This window comes from Colias philodice, chromosome 10 (assembly GCF_061535455.1).
Source record: "Colias philodice isolate Cphi_HAF_F1 chromosome 10, ilColPhil1 Martin Lab GWU primary, whole genome shotgun sequence".
Taxonomy (NCBI): domain Eukaryota; kingdom Metazoa; phylum Arthropoda; class Insecta; order Lepidoptera; family Pieridae; genus Colias; species Colias philodice.
In genome coordinates this window covers 6,542,364-6,568,995 of record NC_143095.1, presented here as the reverse complement: position 1 = coordinate 6,568,995, position 26,632 = coordinate 6,542,364, and the positions used below count along the sequence as shown (strand labels likewise).

General features: G+C 32.5%; 1 protein-coding gene across 1 annotated transcript in view; it reads left to right on the top strand.

The window, feature by feature from the left end:
- LOC149485235 (cyclic GMP-AMP phosphodiesterase SMPDL3A-like) overlaps window positions 1-24,293 on the top strand; it is a 35,725-nt gene extending 11,432 nt beyond the window's left edge. Inside the window, exons 2-10 of the mRNA XM_089699981.1 lie at window positions 2,861-2,944; window positions 16,292-16,360; window positions 16,516-16,675; window positions 17,252-17,454; window positions 17,840-17,997; window positions 19,849-20,017; window positions 20,352-20,464; window positions 22,153-22,340; window positions 22,556-24,293. Coding sequence (XP_089556107.1) covers window positions 2,875-2,944; window positions 16,292-16,360; window positions 16,516-16,675; window positions 17,252-17,454; window positions 17,840-17,997; window positions 19,849-20,017; window positions 20,352-20,464; window positions 22,153-22,340; window positions 22,556-22,778 — 1,353 coding nt within the window. The 5' untranslated portion in view covers window positions 2,861-2,874 and the 3' untranslated portion in view covers window positions 22,779-24,293. The remainder of the gene's footprint in view (window positions 1-2,860; window positions 2,945-16,291; window positions 16,361-16,515; window positions 16,676-17,251; window positions 17,455-17,839; window positions 17,998-19,848; window positions 20,018-20,351; window positions 20,465-22,152; window positions 22,341-22,555) is intronic.
- Window positions 24,294-26,632: the final 2,339 nt, after the last annotated feature.

Below are 26,632 nucleotides of genomic sequence, written 5' to 3'. Positions count from 1 at the left end.
AACTCGATAGCTTACTGATTTACTTGTTGTTGGAGATTTTTGCAAAACGCTTAAGTAATTGTTTTTAACACGCTTTTATTAGATTCTTCTGTACCTTTATGTAACGGACATGTTTGTACTCGATTTACTACCTTTAGACGATTTTGATCCAGTTTAAGAATCGGTGACAATACAATAATTTCATGAGTTTAAGCGTGTTTTAAGTTATTTTTTCTAACTACAAATACTTATTTACCTACATTCTTAAAAGGTTTGATTTTTCTTCAGAATCGAGGCATCTATTTAATACATGACCAGCATACGTAGGTACTTGTTCTAGTTGCTGTAAAGTTTCATCCAAATCCTTCTAAGGGTTTGTGAAAGAGTTACAAACTTACATGTATCCGTCCTCACAAACTTTCGCATTTATAATATTAGTAGGACAATAGTAATGTGCAATTGTTCATATATTTATGGTGTCAGTGTAAATATAAGTAGTGGTTTACCTCAATAAGGCTTCACAAGTAACACCTTTGACACGACCACACATTTTACACTAAGGCTTCTATTAGTATAATATTTTCAAAGACCTCATTCTACTTTTTTATGATGCCGTTTTTACGGGAATTTCATAGATAATTTTCAGTGTGTTATTGTTATTTAGTTGTGTTTGTGTTTGCATTGTTTTAAATTATTATTGATTTGATAGTTAGTTGAATTAATTTGATGTTGGTAATCTTTAGTTAGTAAGCTCTCTTCATTGTACCTAATAAGTTAACAAATGTATAAAAATGTTAGGTATTATTCTTGAATTGCTATTACAATAATTGCCAAAAACGCGCACGTGGAACTTGCAAAAATACTTTATAAGCTAGATAACTGATACTTTTCCCATACAACCCGTTCGAAGTTGGTCAACGTAACAAAATATTTACACAAAGAGGCCACAAACATACACAATGTAGCGAATCTATGCCATTCTGATAGAAGCTTTGCGGTTTTTGAATTAAGCCGATAAAGCTCAGATAGAGTTCGAAATTTTTGGATAAAATTAAATTGCTTTGTTACGAACTTTGTTAACGTGCACTTACGTAGAACAAAGACGTGACCCAAATCGTATTAACTTTGTGGATACTACGTTTCATATGTATGGAAAAAAAAGCTTTTGCCGATGCCAATGATGGGTAGTGTAGATATGTATTATTAGAAATAAATTTAGTTAAGATATTTCCTTCAAGATAAAGCTCTGAATAAGATACACAAACGAATCGAATTATCTTTGTGTAACACCCTTTATCACATGGGGCTTAAAATAAGAAAAATCTTATATGTTTTTAAAACAAAATGAAAAAAATCCTGAAATGTGGCTTGCACAGCATTCAGTAGTGGGAATACAACAGAATCGCAATTGAGGTGTCAAAAACGGAAGGAAAAATTGAATAAAAGATATTTTCGTATGTTTGTTGTGTACACTATGTTTGTGTCAAAAAGTGGGCTCATTTTTCGAGTGTTTACCTACTCGACTGCGCCAGAAGGAGGGTTGTGAATTTCGAGTGTATTTATTAAAAATACTTATGTATTTTTCGTTGGTAGCTTAAATGGGTTGAGGCCTTGTTGGGACTTTTAGAAACAAGAATATTGCTAAAAACATATTTTTTTGTGTCTTTCAAAAACTATCTAAATAGGATAATGTATTAAAATGGATGATTTAAAAGATCATTTTCAACAGAATTAATTAAAGGTTTAACATCTAGAAGATTGCTTGTTACTACATAGCCACCTATGCTAGTTCCATAATTACGATAAGCATACTGTATAAATAAGGGAATTTCAATAAGACCATACTGAATAAGTAAAATAACAAGAGCGTATTTTGTTAAGCATCGGCAAAACAATATGAAGGTACAAACGGCCATTTGGCGGCTTAAATCGCTGCCAAGCCATGAAAGGCTTTGTTTGCTGAAAAATATTAAATGGCTGAAAGTCTGGAACAAAAGGGCTGTTCCGCAGTGGTTAAACGCTACGTAACTATAGTTTTTTGTAACTGTGGGTAAGATTTCTTTACGGGGAAAATGAGCGGATTACATAAATGTACTTCCCGGAACGGTACCTACTAGTAGAGTAATAGCGAAATGTGAATGAAAATGTTATTTCATACTAGCTTTCCGCCCGCGGCTTCGCCCGCAGAAAAACCCACTTGGTTCGCGTTGCCGTAGGATTTCCGAGAATAAACCTATCCTATGTCCTCTCTCGGGCCTCAAGCTATCTATGTATTAAATTCCATCCAATTCGGTTCAGTGATTGAGGCGTGAAGAAGAGACAGACAAACAGAGGTTTCGCACTTATTATATTAGAATTACGATTTATTCGTTTCTTAGGTGCTCTGTTGTATTTATTGTAACAACACAAACAATTGGGTTTATCTTGTATAAAGGGTGTGTCTTTCGTGAAAATTTATTACAAGACATTAATATAATTTGTTCCATCTCGGCCAACATGGTCTTAATTTGTTTATTTTATCTCGCAAAATAAAATGTTTTCAAGGATGGCATTTTTTGTATGTTTCGTCAAATAAAACAGGTATTTAGATTAATGAAAATAAATATTCAAATTTATATATCTAAATCAATATTTCCGGATTATTTACGAACGTGGAAAAAATTAAGTACAATGTTATCATATATTTTTATTCCATCTTAAAACTAATTGATGATATAATGTAGTGAAAGTATTATTTATTGGAGATCACAAACTAAAATGGTATATTTTATACAATGTCGAAAGTTTAAATATATTTTTCTGTTTTAAAGACTACTACACACATCAATGTATCTCATATGTGAAGTAACTTCATATTTTTAATCATTTTCTTTATTTTCAGATACGATCCTCAAAATGTCGACAGCCAGCCTCGTATTGATGTCCATATGTGTTCTCTTATTGACTTGCACTCACGCTAAAATTGGTAAGTTTATTAGTATTCTATTATCTCAGTTAAAATATAAATATAAGTGTGTCACCAAAGTATTTGTTACAATACTTCCAAAAGACTGCATTAAATTCGATAAATCTAAAAATAACTGATACAATACTGAAAATGTTTAAAAACAGTCTACGCAGGTAGAGCTAGGGCAAACAGCTTCTATATTCATAAATAAACAAAAAATCAATACAATCTAAAAGCTTTCAAAAGACAAAAGACAATAATGACAGTATTATGTCTGTTAGAAACAAAGCGTCTACTCGAAAGTATAAGCTATACTATACATATTACAAAGAATACAAAACTATAATGTCATGGTTTTGTATTCTCTATAATATGTACACTTTTGTATTGAAAACGTTTTAATATGTATAAATGGTGGATGAAAACAATTTCATAGGGAATATAATATTATTAGGAATTGGTAGATATGTTATTTTTTATACTGCCGCTATCGGTTCCTATTCGTGAATGAATAAGGTCTAATAATTATTTTGTGTATAAATACGTACGGTATTATTTGTTATAAATGGTCCTTCACAAACTACATTTTTAACATTTAGTTCTGAACATAGACATCAATAAAAAAAGACGGGTTGCACTCCGGGAGTGCCGGCAGAAGTGAAAACTTGATTATTAACGTTGAGCAATGAGCATGTTTGATATCCATCCGTCTTACGCTTTTTCGATCAGGTCACGTGTACTGACGCGAGTTTAAGATTTTATACCCATTACAGAAAAAGTGCTCAACACCGCTAAAGAAGTTTTCACTTCAATAAAATGGAACATTCCGAAAGATTATGGTGGCAGTACACATTGGGCCAACGTGTTGGGCCAACGGGTTGGGCCAACGTGTAGAGAGCTACTTGGCGGTATGTTGGCTTCATTAGCCTAGTTGGCGCCAATATTGGCAGGCCAACCGAATGTTGTCGGTTTTTTGTGCACACATCAAAGGATCTTGGCGCGCTCCGCAAACAGCGTTCACACGTTGGTGTCTTGTTCAGTTTGTTGCTACGCGTCAGCGGAGACAGTATCGTTGCGCGTCAATGAAATTTACGTTTAACCATGTTCCGATAGCGATGGAGGCCCGAGGTGCCGATGTGGACAAGCAATGAGGTTTTACAATTCGTAGAATTGTATCGACATGAAGGAATAATTTGGAATCCACGGCATGGCCATGAACTACAAAAAAATAAAAACCAATCTCAATAAATTAGATGTTTTATTTTCTATTTATTATATTATTCTAGATGTTTTTCTTATCTCACTTTTATACAATGCGATAAAAAATGAATATATTTATAAAATGAGTAAAATAGTATTAAAAAGTTACTTGTTCTTAAAAATTAAATAACAATATACAATGAGCATGGTTTTGATCAAATTGTGCTTTATTACATAAATAATATTATCATTTAATATAATAATATTATATAATCTTTAAAGTTTCGTTTTATAGGTACCTAATTAAAATTAAATTAACTGTAAAATGTACACGTTTTAAACATTTGAAAAAATCTAAACATATGTTTTATTTATACAGAAATAAAAAAAAGGACAATAGAGATTGGAAAATGGTATCATCGCAGACGGCAGAGTACATTCATTGTTATTGATGCACATGTACGTAATAACTAATAATTAAACGCACTCTTAGATCATTACTTAATGATCTAAGAACGCACTGTATAAATAAATTGCCGCGGCTGCAAGAACTTCTACGGACTACGTCCATTCTTGAAGCGCCAATGCAGAATGATCAGTACGCCAATGTGTGAACAGGAATCTTGATATCCTTCATTTTTTCCCAACACGTTGGCCCAACGCCTTGGCCCCATGTGTACTGCCGCTATTAGGAAAGGAGAATAAACATTAGAAGTACATATGTATAGCCCGGAGCTTCACCACACGTGTTAGATCAAACGTCTCTTGAGCAAGGTTGTCATTGTTTTTCCTTTTGTTAAAATCATTGTAAATACCTATAGAGCAGGCTCCAAGGAGATGTTCGTTTGCAAAAATAGCGGACCTAAATCTGACTTCTGATATATATTGTATAGATCCCAGACATCCTATAGACAGATGTTGCCAACCAGTTTTGTGGTCCCCCTCCCCCCACCCCGGTAATTAAATATGGCATACAAAGAAAAAAATAAAAATTTCCAAAACATGCCGTGTGGGGTATCAAATGAAAGAGCTTATTGAGTAGATCACGAATATATAGCATACTATAGCATTTCTTACACTTTCTCTAAGATTTTTTAGAAAATTTACGAAAATGCTCCATTTTTGAGTTAAATTTAAACCACTATAGATTGAAAACCCATGAATATATTTTTTAAATTATTATTTTAAATAATTAACAATAGTCCATTGTTTGATTCAATAGTTCGTAATAAGTGTATAGCTCACTTATTACGAACTATTAATTATATGTATGTGGTGGATTTAATGACCCCACAAAATGTTTTAAATTGCAAGGCACAACTTTCACTGAAGTTACCGATTTGAAATCTAATCACACAGATGCTGATTCAAGAATATTCTGTCATATTGCAGAGATAATTATTCTAAGCCCTGACACCGATATTTTTGTATTAGGCCTTTATTTCTGGCATAAACTTGAAAATGTACTCGCCATCTTTGAATGCTCCCCCACTCCCCCATGCAACTATTTCACTGTACGAACTATTGAATCGTAAACAATGGACTATTGTTTAAAATAATAATTTAAAAAATATTTTCAAAGGAACTTTCGCATTTATAATATTAGAAGGAATGTCACTTTTTACCTGAAGAACATTAGTCTACGTTTTTTTGGTTACGTGAAGATTGTTTTATATAGAGCTTTTAGAGAAAATTGTGTAACCATTATTATATTTTGCAACAATACTTACTAATAAAACAAATTGACAAAATGCAATGCTATTTCACACAATCAAACCGAGAACTTCGATGAAAATACTACAAGCACAGATTAGAGAATAGTTACTTCGTAACAGATACATCACTCCCATACAAAAGCTAAAATACCTACGCTATATTTACCTACAAAATGCGCCGCAACTCGGCTGCAGTAAGAAATGTACTCTACGAACACGCACCGAGAAGCGAGTTTCCCGCGCACGCCGCGTGATTGCGTCATCAAACGAAAACTTTAGGGTTGTACCGAGCGCGTAAATTAAACACAGAGTTGCTGAAACACTTAATTTTTTATTGTTAATTATATTTGTTACATTATACAATAAAAAAAATGAAATCTTATTGATAGTAGTTGTTTCCTTCGGTTTCACCCGCGTGGACCCGCTATATGTGTCTCCTGGATAAAAAGTAGCCTGTTCCTGTTTAGGCAATTGAAAAAAAGACAATTCCTTGTTATTCACTCTTGAACTCCGACACCCGTCCACATCGCAATAACCGGGCATCTTGGTAGCGAGCGCGGGAAAAGTGACGCGGGTGCGCAGTCTCGCGTGTGCCAACCAACTGCCGCTTGGGTCGGTACCGACCTACTGTGCGGTAGGCACTTATAGCGCGACCTTGAGCGAGTGATGGAGGCCTGCTACAAGTACTTAAGTTTTCTTCAGTCTTTAATTTTGAAGTTTCTCTCGAATGTTCTCTCAAAACCTCTTCAATCCTCCTCAATAAGTGTTTGAATATTTGCAATGTAAATATTACTTGAAGGATCTTGTGTTTTGTTGGAGATTAGTGCAATAGTACTAAATGTATACGGTATAATTGTTCTACTTTCTTAAGGAATATGAAAATAATAGCACACTAAAGACACTAATATTTCAAAATATAGATATCGGCATGGCATTATGGAAACGGTATTATAATACTGTGGTATTCTTGACTTCGTTCTATTTTGTTACGAAATTGTATTTAAATAATATTTTGCTTCCTTCATTTCAAGCTCAAATCATTTAGGTATAACTTACTTGGTTATAAAATTACTTTAATAGGCACATTATAATGAGCACACAATTTTTACAAAAGATCTATAATATTTTTACTACTATTTGCAATATAATGTTTGGTTACTACTAGTTGCAATAGGGTAATAAAATAGGTCATTCCCCAATGCTTAATCGGGTCACAACAAAACGCTGTACCTTTCGTCTTTTGCCCTTATTTACAGTGCCTCACTTATCTATTTAATAGTCTGTTTCCATGGCAACCGTCTTGACCAAGCTGTGAAAAGAATTCTCTTACACCTTCTAGAACAAGTTTCTACGAAAATTATTAAAGAGCGGTACCTTCGAATGGATTGGGTGTAATGTATTTTTAATCAATCTGCTCTTATATTCTAGCGAGTATTCCAATTGACTTGGAACTAAGGAAACAGAATTATTGACTTCGTTGTAATAATAATAACATGATCTATTTTTGGAACAGTTTGGATTGAATCTAATTAACTGATCATGAAATTGCTTCTATAATTAAAGTCGTAAAGACGCTGGCTATGAATGATGTTAAAATAAATATATTTAAAATGTTTATAATGTACAGATAGCAACTTGTTCATGGTATTTTCTAGTGTTAGATTTTACGCGAGTACAGTAGAAATAAAAGATTTTTAACGGATTTTGCAGACTGTGTGCCCGTGACCACGCTCGCTGTAAAGTGTTCGAAACGTCGCGAAAATAATATAATGATTAAATCGCGTTTAAAATCCGTTAAAAATCTTTATTTTCTAAACTTGTACATGTTTGCAGTTTATGTTATTAAACGTACATAGTACAAGGAAAATGCCAAATTAATAGAAAATCATAAGTAAGAGATAGGTATTATATTTGACGTGAATAAAAATATATACAGTATATTAAAAAAAAGTAAAAACTTGCTCTTCATTTTCCCGAATTAGATGAAGATCTTATTGCAGAATGAATTTCCTTTTCGAGATAGAATTGATAATGACATTGCATTTAGTATTGCAACATTCCTACCAAATTAATGCATTAGCTAGTCTTAATAATTCAATACTACGCTTCTAAGAGTTTGAAACCGAATTGTGTCTGAAAATTATAATATATTTGAATTTGTGAAATTGAATTTATAGGGTTAGCCGGATAAAGTTTAAGAGGGTTAGTTTAGTGTTTATACGTAAAGTTTTCAGTATTTTGGCAAACGGCTAAGCGCTGTTTTTGTCAGACTAAAAGTTTTTAATGAGCCCGAAATATGTTCATAGCCTCATAGGTTGGACTGAAGTGCAATTAAATAAACTGGAGTAAATATATTACCTTGCTACCTCGTTGTTTTAGGCAAAGTAATAAGCATGAAATCCTAATTTAAACACAGTTGCCCGTCGTAATTTTAATGGACTTAGGTAATTGTTTTCAAAATTAAATATATACAAGAGGAGCCAGGTAAGTGAGCTTATTTTATTTTTATGAGAATGAAACAAATATGAACTAGATATTATGATATAAGAAATCGGAAAATGGATACAGGGATTCGTTTTAAGTGTAGGGTATCCCATTTGAACATGAAAGTTGATAAACAATAATATTTACTTTAGTTGCAAATATTATATTTGTGCTTTTCTAGCCTTCGTAGCAGACTACGGCGGCTACGACGTAGCAATTACTACGCTAGCAAATACTACTTTTGAAAATTCAAACGCATATTATAAGATTTAAGATAATTCTGATTGATCGACTTTACAATTAATATGGTACCTACTTATAAAAGTATAGTTAAAATGTCTACAGAACTGTATAAACTATAAAATAGTGAACGTAATAATCGTAAAACTAAATGGCAATTTCCGATATCTTACACGAAGATTCATTACTTATTCTTGGCCCATACGTCAGTAGATAATTTAGATTCCCTAATCACAAGCTTACTCCTTTTGTTGAAGGGTTCGGCTTGATTGATGATACTTCGTCTATTCTGACTTTGACTTTTCTTATGTGTCTTGTACATAAGGTAATTGCCGGTTTCTATGTGAGACATGTTTAGTATATAGTTAGTTAGTATACGCTATATTATATAGACCACCAGGAGCGGAACACAGCTAGTAATCAATAAAAACTAAAAAGAATATTGTAATATTTTAGTTAACAGTAAAACAAGTATTGTTTTATTAGGTGTAGTCTATGTTTTACATATAAGTTGTAAAATACAGTAAGAATTAATTTATAAATAATTAGTGAAAAAGCGCTTCGGATTCCACATAATATTTGTTACTAACATCTAGTGATCACGAGACATATTATAAAAATAAAAATAAAACTATTTTTGGAGTTTACCTAATATAACATGTGCTTAGTTACTTAAAACGTTATCTACATGTTATCTACCCTAAAAACATTTTGAATAAATAATAATGCCACTTTAAATAACAAGTAATTACTGTCCGTAGTATTATCACTGTTTCAATACCACTGATCAATTATTTGCAACCATCCCACAGGCTTCCCTTATCAATCGTCAATGGACACGAAACATGCAACAATCTCGCAAATAACGTGAGACCAATACACCTGTGGCATGTATCGTGCACTGAATAAATGATTTGATTTGTAACGAATTGCCTCAGCGAATAGGCGCGATATCACGGTATCGATCCTCTTCTAACACTGAGTGAACACGAAGGTTAAAGGAATTCATCAATGTAGATAAATTGCACCCACGAAGTATATATTTATTCAATTATTTTAATTACTTACTTTAAAGGCAATGCTAGAGCTATGGAAACTAGACGACTGATGATAAGATCGGTTTTAAATATTTCTGTTAAAATGTTTGTATGTTAAAATGTATGTATCCTTGTAAGTACTTACTTATATGGATGATATAATAAACACAATGTGATCTAAAAATCTTAAAGTCACGCAGAAAATGTTAACAGTTGTATACATAAATTTACATTCCCTTTCATAATATATCTAAGACAACATTTCCCGTAACATTTCAAAAGAGAGAACTCAAGCAAATTAATAAGGACCCTTGAAAAATTACGATACCAATTTTAATCTCCCATTAAACCCTCTGAAGGGTTTGCCCATCCTTATTAGACGATTACGGCATAAATAAACCTACGATCCAATTTCGTGCAATTAGTTCAGTGGTTTCCATTCGGCGTTGATAAGTAAGTCAATCAATCAGTACATGTTCTTTATGTATAGAAGGTTATATATTACATCACGTCAGGTACGAAAACAAATGGTAATCTAGACATTATTCGGGTCTATTCTGATACTGAATATCGAGTGAATGGTGTCAGAAATGTGAAACGGAGTCGTGTTTCGCGCACATTTACTTAAGCTAACCACATAATAACGAGTTGATTAACGAGCACACATGAGCGTTTCCAGTTAATGAATACCTTTACAGTATGCTTTGAGTAACATTTTATGACGCAATTTCGCCGCTTGAATCGTGATAATTATTATGTTTGAAACTTATCTTGAATAATCGCCGATTGGTCAATTCATTAAAGTGAAGTTAGTCACGCTTAAGCGCGTCACACACGGTGAAGATACTATAATATTTTATTTTAAGATACTGTAATATTTTATATTACAGTATCTTAAGGTATCCGGTATCAGCGTTCTGACCATCATTTTTCTTTTTGTTATAGCGTACTAAGGTCCCTGTAGAACCGCCATCCTGTTACGAATGACCCACAAAATTTCGGTTCATTTGTAACAGGATGGCGGTTCTACAGGGGTCTTAGTACGCTATGACAAAAAGAAAAATGATGGTCAGAACGCTGATACCGGATACCTTAAGATACTGTAATATAAAATAGTACAGTATCTTAAGATAAAATATTATAGTATCTTCACCGTGTGTGACGCGCTTTACTCTGGGTTTAATAAGGCATTTCTGCTAGGGGAAAGGTATTTCTTAAGTATTTCAATAATATTTTATGTGAAAAAATATACTATTCTCCACTATGCCATGTTAGTATAACATTCGTTCGTTATGTTAGACTAACGTAAGGCGATATCTAAGAAGGCAGTCACATTACACTGTTGAAAAAATGGGATAGTCCAGCTGTTCTTTTAGCGATTATAGAGAACTATATAAAATATTATAGTTTTAATGACAGCATAGAAATCGGCTCTTGCGATACAATAAGTAAATTAATTTTCTTAAAATGAAATAAAATTATAAATTAGAGTTTTATATGAAGACATTTCAGTTTAATGTTAAAACTAATCCATTATGCTTATAACTTTTAGGTACCGCAAAAATATTTAGTAAAACAAAATTCCGGTACATCAATCTTAAGTTCCATTCTTTTATTCCGCAAAGGTAAGAACCATTAATATTCGCTCTGATTTATATCCCCGAGATATTCAAACCACTTACAGTTATTTAAGATGGCTCCGTATTACATTTGAATTTATTAGAACGAGATCTGTTACAATCTGTGCAGAGATTACAATTTTTCCTGGAACATTTCAAAATTTTCGAAGTTTAGAAGGTATGTTGGAGATTATGGTTCATTATTTTTGGCTGGGACAGCAGTGGATAAGCATTTGTACATTAGAATAATAACTAAACTGTTCTAATGTAAATAGGATCTTGATGATTTAGATTTAGATTTAGTTGCTTACCTGTTATAATATCTAGTTAGCCGTAATTATTTAACTCTAAACAAAAAACGTCTACTTAGAAAAACAGTATTGCCTTTACTATTTCATTCTCAAATCCTGAAGTAATGGGGTTCCTAGTATTGCTTATTATACGAGCAATTTTTTATTCACATATTCAATAAAACAAATAACAAAATTGCTGCGTAAAATTATTTCAAAGCAGTAAACTGCACAACCACAATATCTATACGCGAGATTCGCGGAATTTCAATATAATACTTTGACACGGAGCATTTCAAAAGCGCTTGACTAAAGATTTCAGAGCAAATGCTATACAAATAAAACTAGGACTCATAATACTAGATTAATAGAACATTCATAACATCCCGCAGTCTTGTGGCCACTGCGAGAAATAATTGGATTCGCTTTTCCTCTACAAATTTATAACTGGGCATTTCAGGTTAGACATTTTTAAAATATATAGCGAAGAATATTTGCTTTAAAATATACATTTTCCAACGATTCAAAATGAATACATATTAATTAATTATATTTAATATAAGTACCTACTTTGTACATAATTTTTTAGCATATTTCGCATGTTGTTTAAATAAGGGGAAATACATTAAATTGAGAATGAAACACATTTATCAAAACAGAAATAAATTCAATATACCTAGGTCGCTTGTATTTTAAAGTATTCCGTGGCGGAGTATTCGGGATATATTTGAATTCTAATTTGTTGCATGAAACTCCCCAAAGAAAGTTATTCAGGGATGCTTCCCGTTTTGGATATTAAATCTTTCCGAGTAAGCAGTCTTACGCAATAGCAAAATTTCAAATAACTTTGGATGCAAGATGAGTTGGTGATCGTGAACAAAAATAAATAATCTATTTCTTCATAAAAGCAATTTATGGTTTAGAAAATTGAAAATTTATTTCATAAACATCTTTCTTTAATGATATTTTCTTTCACGATTTCTTTTAAAATATCATTACAGAATAATGACTCTTATGCAAAATTATTTCACCATGTTATATGAAGTGGTAACCCTTCGGTCTTAATATTGAACTATAGGTATATCCGTTATTTGTTGGTGTGTATTCTTAATTAAATAAAATATAAGAATCAAATTAAATATGTATGAGAGCAAATTTAATGGTATTAAAACTAAATACATTAACCGCTATTAACCATCGAGGTTCAAAGCAACTAAGGTAAAATTTCGTACGGCATGTAATGCATAAAATGCACAGCATCTTGATGGTATTCAACATATATTATACAAGGGAAAATGAGCTTAAAACTACGAGCACGTAACAAAATTTAAATGTGGCTCTGTGACACGTAATCACATGGAAGAGAGATGTGAATATTATTCATTTTAGATGCTGAGTTTTTCCTGTTGGCGCGCGAACTTTTGTGCCATAAATCATCATTATTGTGTGTGTTTATTTAAATCGTACTATCTTTTATTCACCTTGTTATTCCAAATGGATGTGTGCTTTTATTAAAAAGGGCTAGACTGTGATGTAGTTACTGGCTGTGGCTCGCGATTTTACATGTCGTCGCATCGATTGAAGAAAATTTATTATAAATGCACATTATTCATCAAATTTATATCAACACAGTTTTCATGCTTTAATATTTCAAATAATAAATAGTATTACTAGTGTAGGTAAGTGCCAATATGTATTCGTACGTATAAACATGCGGACAATTGATTGAACAATATTTTTATATATTATCTTATCAAAACAAAATCTACGGAATTCCCGATAAATAAACATAAAGCACAGCAATTTTCTAAAAACGGTTAAAGCCACAGGGAGCCACTCTGGTAAACTCCTGTATTAAACTATATAATATAATAGGTATTGTATTAAACTGCCCGATATCCGCAACATCTGCCTCCGTACCATGGTGTGTTAAAGCAGTATTATTTCCAGTTTAAAAAAAGACAGCGCTATATTGGGTGACTAGCGCCATCTCTTTCCCACACTGGAAATAATACTGTTATAAAACATCATGGTAACCCTGTACATGTAGGTAGGTACAATCGTGAGTTGCCGTTTCATTAATATCCGAGAGGCCTTAAGGATTATGAGGCCCTGGTAGGATTGCGTATAACCCCTTTATGTTTTTGCGCAACATATGTTATGTAAGCGGGAATTCCAAGATTATCGAATAACACAAAATTAATTTATTATAAAAGCTTGTATTCACTGCTTATCAATTGAAAAAGGGCATCGGTCTTTGTTTTATATTGTATCTTCCGGGTTTGTAGAAATATTGTCTATATCACATTCAACATTTAAAGGCGTGGTTCGGTTACCCTGTTTGTTTCAAGGTCACCACCGTAACCAGGCGCCTAAGGGCATTTCCGAAGTAAAGGCTTGACGATTGTTCTTAGAAATGGTAATGGTTAAATCAATCTTGGCCTTTATTATTTAAGCTTATCGTGGCAATGGGTTCCTCTCCTTTTACATGGAACTTGGGAATAGCGAGTACATTATATTGTTGTAATATGAACACGGGCGTAACGGTATATTTGGTACATTAGCTATTACCGCGGTTTAGACCGCATTCTTCATTGCTGCTCTGCTCTAGTTAGTGGTCTTAGCGTTAAAATAAAATAAAACTTTATTGACATAAAAAAATAGGTACAGCGTTAAAGCATATAAACCTTCCTCGAGAAATGGGCTATCTTACCCTGAAATAATTATTTTCATATCAAACCTGGCATTAACACCTTCAAAAAAACGAACTCTTTGTCTTTATATTTTAAGTAAGCATAGAAATACAGATTATAAATAAGAAAATAACTCTGTTTAAATTTCTCAAGGATGGAAAAGTTTTCAGTTGAGGTTGCATTTTACTGAAGAGCTGCTATTACATAAAATGACTACATACTTGAATTTGTTAGGGCCGGTCTAGCTTTTATAGGGGAGTTATAAATTATGTTTCGTTTTGATTTCGTAATATAATTGAAGTAATGTTTATTGACTTACCTTTTTATTGACAGATTAAAATCTTAATGAATTACTTAGGTTGTTTTTTTAAATTGAGAGCTAGAATAAGTTAATCATTGTTAGAACAATAAGTTTTACAAAATTATTCTTTCTACTAAAGCTTATTCGTTTTTCACAACTTTTTACGTTCTTTCAGGAGGCATTTGCATTTGCATAAACCATGTTTCTGGTTCTTATTAAAATTTAAAGTAAACCTGCATTAAAATGACATTAAAGTATTACATAGAAAATTATTTGAATGGCTAACATAAATTTCAGTACGTTAAAGACAGAGTAATTACTGCGGGAGATGTCAATCTGTTTGTGGCATAGGGGACGGGATTAATTAAAACTGTTAGGATAATAGTAATTATTAATTGTAAATAATTATTATACCAAAACCACCGACGGATTTGTAAAAGCCACTATTGGCGTATAATAATGTTAGAAATCTATTTGTGTCTATCATTAAATTCTGTATCTACCATGATTTCATAGACTAGGTACTATGTATTTTGTGAAGTTTATCACAGATTTTTTTCCCTTATTTAATATGCAAAATGGTATTGAAGTGGTATAGTGTCCTGAAAAAGGAGAAAGCAATTTGAGAGTACTACTATCAACTATCCAGATTTTTTTAAATATAAGTATTGTAATGAATTTCTGTAAATTATATACTTAGATTCTTTTTTCTAGCTATTGCATAAAATAAACGTATAATTACTACTACTATCTCAACATAAATATATTCAAAGGAAAAAAAATATGTTTGAAGCAAAAAGTACGAGCCGCGTGTGCTTAACGATTCCCAAAAGATATTTTGAACGTTCACGCTCATTAGTCCGTGGGTATGTCATTAATCAATCGTTTTTTAGCCCACTGTGAGAGGGAAATGTTGGAATATAACGACCGACCTTTAAGAGTACGCAATTATATTGTACTTGTGAAAATAATATAGAATTTTTGGTTCTTATTCATGTTCTTTAACTAAAAGCAAGCGTGCACGCTGACCACCTCCCTGGTACAGTTGACGCGTGAACGTAATTTAACCGATTGGTTCTGGATTCGATTCCCGGCAGAGACAAAAAAAAAATCAGTCTGTCAGAATACAGAGCGCTGATCAACTAACTGTCATGATCATTGTAACAAATGCATAATGCAACTGCCCCGCGCGATTTTCCGCGCGAAACAGCTCGGTCAGAAAATGGCGCTCTACTCGATTTCTTCGGCAGAGCCACGTTCACTCTTTATGTGGACTGGCCTAATTGCAAGTCAAAACATTTTTGCATTTCTTTCTCATTTATAATTTTAATAAAGATATAAAATAGTTGTAAAATAAAATGCGTGGTAAATTGCGGTTGAATTCTCACACAACAAACAGATAACACATCTTACGTGTCGTCAACCTCTCAAATCCCATTAGGATTGTTCACAGGGATTGTTGATTAAGGGATTTCATGGGCTAGAACTGCCTGCGGCTCACTCATCGTATTACATGTGATAATATTCCCTAATTATCTTACCGCACCTTATACTTATTTTATAATTATGTAATGTTGTATATTAAGTGCATTGAGCGCCTTAAAAATTAAGTGTAGCTCTTTTTTTATAATGTTCTATTTTCAGGAAATAAATTTTTACCTTTTTTATCCTTATCTAGGTGTAGACAAATCCAACATACCAAAAATCCTTGAAGTTCAGCCGTCTTTAGGTTATTAGTACATAAGCACATAGTTGCTTGATAATTAAACTAAATTCATTGTTCTAGGTTACTTCTGGCATATAACAGACTTCCACTACGATCCGTTATACTCACCGCAAGGAGACACGAGAAAACGTAAGTTATTTTAAAACTTTACATTTTGAAAAGTTACAATTTTTTCTTCAAGATAATTCTCATAATAGGTATTCTTCACGAAATTTATTGAAGAAAATGACTTTGCTGTATTTGGGTTATAATTACAATATTAAAAACTCCTATTATTCATACAGATTGTCACAGAACAGATGAACGTGGTAGTTCAGGGCATCACCGTTCCCTGGGACGTTTTGGGGACTATGCCTGCGACAGCCCCTTGGAGCTGATCGTATCTGCTCTCCGGTATATGCGCACGAGGCATTCTGAAAATGTCGAGTTTGTTTTATGGACCGGGTAAGTAACATTATTCTTCTTCTCTTAACTTACTTTCAAAGCCCACAAGGAGGTGGGCTTCAGGCATTTCACCGAAGACGATGTACGTTAAAAATACAATAAACGCCAACAAGACAGTTCTCCAGCTATGTTTTACATGCAAAATACAGTGCTAAGCTGAAGCAGTAAGTAGACACATATTAAACTGACCGCGTCTTAGAATGTTTAGCCCACAGGTCGTTTGCCAACTGTTGACTGTACCAAGCCAAGAACACTTATGAATATTATACCTCTATTCTCCTACTGAGATAAGCTGTTATCTATAGCCGAAATAACTGACAAACTCTCAGGCTTTTAGGCATTTTAAAAACATCCTTCTGCAAAAAATAAAATATTAAATTTATCTCATTTCAACGAAGAATGTTTAAATTAAATTCGACTTAAGACTTAACGAGAATCTGGCTTAGCTGGTTCTTTGTAATGCGAAATTAACTCTGTTCATATGAGGGTTTTTGGGACTGAACAGACTTAGAATAAAATGTATTAACTACAAATGTGGTTTAGATGTTTTTTCTCATTTAATTTGTTTGTTCACAGTGGCATAATAGCTTCTAGGTATAGTGGTAAAGACGTCGATAGGTACCAGGCAATCAGAAACATGACGGAGTTACTTCGAATGACGTTTAGCTCCCACTTCGTGTTCCCGGTACTGGGCTATACAGACCCGGCGCCGTCAGAAACGTTAACTAATTTATGGAGCCATTGGTTACCTTTGGAAGCCTTGCAAACATTAAAAAATGGTATGAGTTTTAAGGGTTCAAATTAAACATGCTTTAGGTCTTAGGAGGTCACAAACAAATAAATTCCGTAATTTATCCAGAAATTCGCTGATAAAATAATTGGTAGAATGTTGTTATTAAATTCCATTATTCAAATTGCGTTTGCATTTTTTGAAGAAATGTACATGAAGCAAAATTCATCGTTTCATTTAACATATTTAAACCAGATATGGATTACAAATTCAAATCGTACTTGAACAATTGTACCGATTATTAAACATTTGCGTGTAACTATACACAATACGGAATGCACAGCTTTATTTCATCGTTAATCATCATTCATTAGCATTTATAATAATTGATGATTGTGGTTTATAAAATAATGTTTAAATGTTTATTTTATCAGGGGGCTATTATACAATAGAGCAGACACAAAGCAAGCTACGGATTGTGGCACTAAACACAAATTTGTTTACGGTCCGTGAGCAGAATACTGTCCACGCGCGCCGACAGTGGGAATGGCTGGATTCTGTTCTTGAGAAATCTATCGCTAACAAAGAAATGGTAAGGAATTCTGATTTATATAGCATGTAGTCAAAATCAATTATTTCTATAGCTCATGTGATGGTTTGATGTATAACCTGCTAGCATTCCACGATTTGTGTATATTAATACACAAATCCGCAGAGAAACTTTTTCGTGAAAAATAACAAACATGACAACTATCGTAATTATAATATTAGTAGGACCTGTGAGTAGGACAATAGAACATCTGTCAAGATACTAAGGCTGTTCAGCTGATCGTAAAGAAAGTCCATCAGTGAAAAAGCTGTGAATTGCATCAGTCCCATACATAAGTTGAGTTCATGACACACACCGTATTCATAAAGAGGCTTTATACGCCGGCTCATCGGGTGACAATAATGTCAGGGTTGTCTGTTAACTAACGAACGGACGGACGTGTTACGATTTGAATGGATTTTGTATGAATATCGCTCTCTTGTATTATGCATCGCGACTGTGAAGATGATATAATATATCATATTGTATTGTGTGTACTAGCTATGTGCTAGATAGCTTTTGATGCGTTGAAAGTTATTTTATAATTCTTAGGCAATAATGGTACCAGTATTATTATTTCGATAACTTTAAACCTATTACAATTGTACAGTATAATATACAATGACATACCTCTGACTATCTATTACAATAGCAATCGATGAGAGACTATAAGTAGATGCGATAACCATTTTAAATTACCTGTATCATAACATCAATACACATGGTACAAAGCCCTTATTTCACAGTATAATGGAAGCAATTTAAAACATAATGATTAAGCGTTAAACAATCATCTGGTATCATTGAACGTTATAAATATAAATTACTTTATTATCCAGCATATGACGGATTTATCTCTGATACTTTTAAAATTCATAAACGGTTCATACCGGCGTAATGGATAAATTATACGGTGAAATATCAATCCTTTGCAACGTATCAATAAACATAGTTATGCGAATCAATTTCGAGTTGGAAGTTCGAGTCGACTTCTGTATTGATACTATAACGATAATCGTAATCAATTTTAACAATTTAAAAGAAAAGCTTGGTGTGGAATGGAAGTTATGATACTTTTTGTCTATTATAAACGAATCAATAAGTTAAATTGTAATAAAGTTCGTGATAATACGATTTTAAATACCTACGTTAAAAATAAAATATTTTAGTTTCAATCAGCTTATAAAACTGAAACATATGTAATTTTCTATACAATAAGGCTCACTTGTGCAGTGAAAGTAGGTACTAAAGGTCGTATAAAATCGAAGGTAAATCGTTTTTCATAATTAAAACATTAGAAACTCGTTATTTTAATAGCATTTGAAATTGGATGAAGGGATCAAAACTGCTGCTTCGCTTTATTTTTACCCTGGTTTTATAATTGATGCAATCTGCAGATTATTGCATGCAGAGAAAAAATAATTGCGCAATTTTACAAAATATAATAAGTTCTTCATATTCTTGTTATACCTTATTGTTCATTTTCTGCCTACTATTTATATGAGCAACTAACATTTTTTACCGGACATAGTATGAAAAACAATGTATAAATATAATATGCATTTAAACGGTTCAGATAGATTTCAATTGTATAATTTTTCATTAGAATATTCTAATGATAATGCCGTATTCATTCTAGTTGAAAAACGTCTATAAACAGTTTATTTAACTTTTATTTAACTTTAATTAAACAAATAACTAAAAATTACAATCAACTGAAGTAGTCCAGAATAAAACCCGTTGAATTAGAATCCATTTCAATTCTACTTTAGCAAAAAAATACAATGCCAAATATACAATGCAAATAAAAAACACTTCGTTTACCTTAGATCTTAATAATAAAAATTTTCTCAGGTCTACATAGTAGGGCATGCAGCGCCTGGTTCAGATTCTAGATACAACAGTATATCTGCTGAGGCCAACGAGAAATACCTTCGTACTGTACGGCGATACGCGCGAATTATTGCTGGCCAGTTCTTTGGCCATTTACATGCTGATACTTTCCGAGTTATGTATGATAAAGGTAATGTAATTCAGAAATTTGATCAGCACATTTATCATGTGTACCTTTCCTTATTGGAGGAGGCTTTTGTCGAAAGGCAAGCAAGATACCCAGACGAAACCTAGTTAAGCTATTAAATTATTGTTACTTGTAAATTTTCTTGCAATAAAGGCTTTCATTCATTCATTCAACTTTTCTTAATGCGTGTGCCTGATAAAATATTAAAGATACAAACTATATAAGTAAAAATGAATTTCGGAAAGCTTATTATTATCGAAAGCAATGCCATTTAAACAAAATTTTACAACTTAACAAGTTTTGTTACTTTGAAATATATAAATAATTTATTTTATAGAACAACCCGTATCCTGGGCTTTCTTAGCGCCGTCTATCAGCCCCCATCGTGAACAAGGGGGTTCAACAAATCCTGGTCTAAGACTTTACAAGTTTGACACCGACAGCGGAAAGGTATACACTATAATAAGTTTTCTTATAGCTTTTCTTATGGTACAAACAGGTGGCCTACCGCAAATTCTAGTTATTACCTTTTATCTACGATCTCTATGCAATATGCCAAGAACGGTTTTCAACGTCACGAAAAAAAAGTTTATAACCCTTAGCTGTATACATTGCTTCCGTGCCTTTAGCGATTGGTGCAGAGTATTTATTATATTGGAGCGTAGAGTTTCTCGTCTATTTGAAATTTAGCATAATATAATTTTTACTTATTGTGTACACCTCTTCAGATCTTTATACCCCATTTCCGCTCTGAAACAGAAGAACTTAATACTGATTATAATAGGTAAAATATTATAGTAGTTGGTAGGTTTCCATCAATATAAAGAACGACCTACTTAAGAAATGATAGGCAAGACCAATAGGCTTGTTATTAATCCTTGGCAAGACTTGTACGTGTATTCTTAATTATGACTGCACTATTAGTGCAATATAGCTTTGATTAGCCAGCGATAGAACCACTATTGGTTGCAGTGATGCGGCCAGTAATCAAAGAAATGGAAGAAAACACATGCATGTTAAATCGTAACAACTTCTAACCGTACTAGATTGTGACCTAGACATAAAGAGAATAATTATAATGCACACTAGTCTGAAATTAAGTCACAAAGACAAACTCAAGGTTACCTAATCGTTCTAGTCAAGCGGGCACTTGAAACGGAGGCTTTTATGCCCGATTAAGAAGTGCCACTACAATGAAACTCTACGAACGGCTACTCGATCAAATCGTTCTAGAAAAGATCTCAAATCAGCTGTTAAATTGATAGTAAAGGAATATTAATAAGAAATCATACAATTGATAATTATGAAATTTATTTGTCTTTTTTCCATTTGTTACGTGGAACTTATTCTAATTTTGAAATCACTATAAATTTTCATTTGTTGATCAAAATAATTAGAACGATACATTGTACCAAACAATATAGTAAAAATTATAAATCACTCTTAAATATGTAAAGCCTGGTGATCCATTTTGTTAAAAAATAGTGTGAAATTCTATACAGTATTTTAGAAATGTAAGAAAGAAGATTTTAAGTGTATCCTGATAAATTGCTGTGCTACAGCAAGAGGAATTAAGCGCCGGTTTTAAGAGCTTAGTCTTTTTTAATGTTCAATATATTTTACCAGTGGGTTCTTTCTTTTTTATAATTATAGTTTTTACTAGAAATAAGAATGACAATGGATCGTTTAGACAGATAGCTTCATATAACTGATTTGAATTTATAAAATATGATATTAATTTATAACAACTTTACGTCTATAAATTATTTGTCACGTTGTTTCTCCGCTATACTCCTAAAAGCTTCTAAACTACTAAATTGATTTCAATTACATTTTCACGCTGTGTGCAATGCGCATGTATCCAACTTGAGTGTTTATGACATTTATGTTCTTTTAAGATGACGTAGACGAATGGAAACATTACCTTTTGTAAATAATTAACTTTATAAATTACGTTAGCAGAGATAAATTAAATGTTACCGATAAAATATTACTTCACATCAAAACATTTTCTTTAGTAAACGTATTAAAATATAAATATGTAACATAATCTAACTGAAACATTTGTATACCCTGCAGCTTTAAAACTTTTCAACACGTTGCTATAACAGGTCTTTAAACATGTTTTTCCTCAACAGGTGTTAGATTACACGCAGTTCTATTTGGACCTTGTGGCCGCGAACCGAGCGGATACAGGAGCGGAGTGGGTAGCGGAGTATAACCTCACACAGTACTATGGCCTTCGAGATGTGTCCGCGGAATCGCTTCACGGCTTGGCTGAGAAGTTGCGAACTAATACGCCACATGATGCTACTTTCTTTAGCAGGTTTGACTTTTTATGACAATAAAAAAGTAACTCAACATCCTACTTCACAATAAACTTACATATTATATCATTAAAAAGTAACTTGGAATTTCTTGAAATTTCGAAATAAATGTGTTAATTCTTTCTATGAAAATCCTTTTTACATTTCTCAGTAACTCAATCAAGTCTGATTCACTTGATTCACTGTCTCTTTTAACCTTGATTTATTTCCACAGGTATCTTCGTGCTTACAACGTGAAATACGAGTATGCAGATAATTGCGATGGCGCCTGCGCTCACCAACACTATTGCGCGATCACTTGCCTGGAGCACGTGGCCTACCAACAGTGCGTAGAGGCCACGGCAAGCGCGCTGGCTGCCTCCGGCGGATCCGCTACGCTCGTCGCTCCGCTTGTGGCCATCTTACTAGCCTTTATAGCCAGTTTTATAGTTATGTAAATAAATAGTGAAAGACTTGATAGCGATAAGTGAATGTGAAAGAGTTTTGGATGTTCATCTTAGACTGTTTGTGATATTAACTGGCCTGCGCAGACGAAGGATTTTTGACCGTGGCGTACACTCCGCGAATAAAACACCGCTGCGGGTTTACCGCGTACTCAACGCACACGGTGTGCGGAAAAAAGCACGCTATGGAAGCGAATATTCAGAGTTTACAATGCGGACTAAAGTCGGCCGTGTGCGTTGCTTCGGCTCGTCACACGTCATGTTCTATTATTTTCGGGGACTCCCCCGTACTTTTATCGGTCCACTCCCTGCATGCCAGCGGTTATACGGTACATTTAATCCCTCGTTTGCGTCACTCGATACAGTTGTAAGTTATCTATTTTGGCGGACAAAAAAGTCTGCGGTCTAAAATCCCTCGTCTGCTCAGGCCATAATTGTGTAGCTTGTTTACGTTTCAATATTTATTTATTGATGAGGCCTATTGATTTATTACGATGTGTATCAAATAGTAGTTTTAATGTAATTGACTTCTTGCTCATTTTCTTCATGTATTTTGTACTGTTCTATAGATATTTTAACTACTCAATTTTATATGATTAATCTTAGATGTTACGATTCTTGACTTGTATAACTTTTCAGGCGTATTACATTTAACTAGGTCTAAAACTTATTTTAATGTACTATTTATTTATGTCTACAATAAACAATTTTTATAAATTGAAATTACATAATTCAGACTTGTATGTAGTTTTAAGTAGGATAAACTTAAAAATAAAAACTTATTATGTAATGGCGTAAACGTCATTAAGGATAATGATATAAGTGTAAATAATTCGTAATTGTTATTCTCTTTCTAAAACGAAACAGCTGATGTTAAATTAAAAAAAGAGAATGTCGAAAAAGTTTCACTTCTGACACGTATGCCGAGCACACGTGTCAGAAGTGAAACTTTTTCAAGATTCAAAGATACCAAAATCGTCGTGTTACTCCATGACGTGACTGTATTGCCGTAACGTGACATTGAAATTTTATTCTCATCGCGCCTAAACAAGTTTCATTTCAAATATGTTAATTTCATGGAAAGAATTTGAAGAAAGAAAAAAGTGTTAATTTCGTCAGCAAGAAATTAATTAAATATGATATTTCTCTCGAGGTTAAAATTTTAACACAACCAATTTAATAAATCGTAACAAAAATTTACATAATTCTATGAATACCTACCCTTATTTTATAACATTTCAAGGATTGTTTAATTTTTGTACGAATAAAAATTAAAAGTAACTTGTAAATAGCTTATATTATTATCGATACTTTGGAATTTGTAAACGAGGAACAACTAGGACATAAGAATTGTAATTTGCTTTAAAATATTTAAAAAATATTCCATAATATAAGGAGATGTTTATAATTTCGCACCTTTGAAGCTATACATTGAAATTATTTTGTGTAGAACAGTGTTCCCGTTGTCAAAATTTGGTGTTTAGTTAATAAACGATTGTATTCTACAAATTGTGTTTACTTTTTCCATTTTCCAACGATATTTTGAAAAACCTTTTGGACCGTAGATATACTTAATATCATTTTATATTATCTCAAACATTTATTTATTTGTTTCTACAAAGACTCAAAAATATTAAATTTTGCAAATGGGAAAATAAAAAGTTATTTTGTTGGTTAATTTTTTTATAAGGAAATTAATGGTTTCTTTGCTCTCAAAGACTTTCATCACAAAGTAAATCTACAACTTTTGTTGTTTCCACTAGTGTAAGAGCTTTTTTCATCATGCTGCAGAGGGCAAATTCGTAGCATGTAAATAGTAAATTGCACAAAAAATTTAATGAAAATCGGTAGAGCCGTTTCAGAGGAGTATGGTAACTAATATTGTGACATATGAAAGCCTTAATAAAGGCTGTATGTCATCACGTTTAGACCAATAGGAGCGGAGCAATGCGGGTAAAACCGTGGGGCACATATAGTTTATTGATAACTATTGTTATTTGAACTTTAATCAATATGCACTTACTTTAAATTCGATACATTTTAAAGATACTATAAATGCATTATTCCAGTCCTGGCTTGTAATACAACATTTTAAGTTTTTAATATTTTTTGGTGTTATCGTCAAAGCGAAAAAAAATATATTTTATTAATTTATTATTTGTAACTCATATAATATTCAATGCTACAATATGGTTTGTGAGCGGTCCGACACGTCCTTGGCCGATTTATTTAACATGACATGTTACTGAGCATGAAAAAAATAGTTCAATAAGCAAGCGTGATAATAAAAACACGAACAATTTAATCTATTTATACAAAGAAAATAATGTTATTTTCTACGAGTTATGTACTTTGCGTATATAAATATGACATTTTACTCAAACGTGACCAAACAAAATCTTCGGGGATTTCACGCAAATTCACGCTGTTTACATCATGAAGGCACATAAGGTAAGAAAACAATGGATGTTTTCTGAGTAGATAGTAGATAGTTTTTAAAGCTATATACTTATATAGTTAGATATACTTTTAAAAATACTAACATTACTTAAGTATATAATATTACGCTGTAAAAAGTGTAAAAGTTAATTTACTCATACAATGCCATAAATTGACGGAAATTTTTAAACTACTTACTATAAATAAAAGATTACTTAATCTACAAAACTTAAGTAGTATTTTAAAAAATGAATATTTAGATAGCAGAATATTATAAACCTTCAAAAACTTTAAACATAATCACCTATATTTAAAACCGATCTATATGTAAAATCACATGGAAATTAAAAAAATAAGCATGCCCTTTTGCGTTTATTTACACATTTTGCGTCGTTTTCATAATTTTAGCGTCGTGACATTACCTTTGGACGATTTCGTTCCAAAGAACCCTATAGAAAAAGCGTGCCTTCTATCCTATTTTTCCAACAGTAGGTACCTACCTATATAAAGTGGTGGTGGTTAGAAGAAATATAACGCGGTAAGAGTACCCAAAGAGGGTAACGTACAATGTCCTGAGGGCTGTATCATGTTGTGCATAGTAAGCGACTATAGAACATCTTGTCATGCAAATTTATGTTAAACACAAAAGTCGATCCGCGTTCCCTTGATGGAACATGCTTCGCGTCAACATATTATTAAGTTATTCGGAAATTTTCAAGAACTGAATATGCTGACGGTAGACTGGATGAAAAAATGAGGACAACTTGTACGAGAAAAAGGATGCACTTTACGCATCTTTTACATAGTGATTGATTTATCGGTAGGTTAAGGGTGCTTTTCCACCAATAATGTGCGAGGATGGTAGCGAGGAATGTGTTTGTAAAAAAATCAATAGTTGGTATTACTTAAAAGTTAAAACGCTAAACGCTTCAAATATCAAACTAAATGAAGCGATATGATTGGTTATTTCCAAACACATTCCTCGCTACACTAGCCAACTAAGCTTTTTTACTATGCTTTAATAGAATAAGACCCTATAAATCGTTGAAATATCGAAACTCGAACTCATAGAGTCTCAGTTGTGGGTTGTAACAATAATGTGCTATCAATTTATCTTTATCGCAAAAATCTGAATAAATAGTATATTATAGGAGAGAGAAAATTTAAAAGCATTTATAGATTGTTAGAATTTAATAAGGTAATTGATTATGTAAGTATGACAAGATAGTATCAACTATTTCTGAGTTTTTCCTTACACAAAAAATAAAGAGTTAACCCTTTTTCTAAAACTTGATAAAATATTATTTATTAATTAATATTATGTTATTTCCTGAAATAAAATTTCATGTATCAAGTCCCATTTTAGTAGGGAAATGAAAAAAATACAAATAAAACTCCCGCTCAAAATT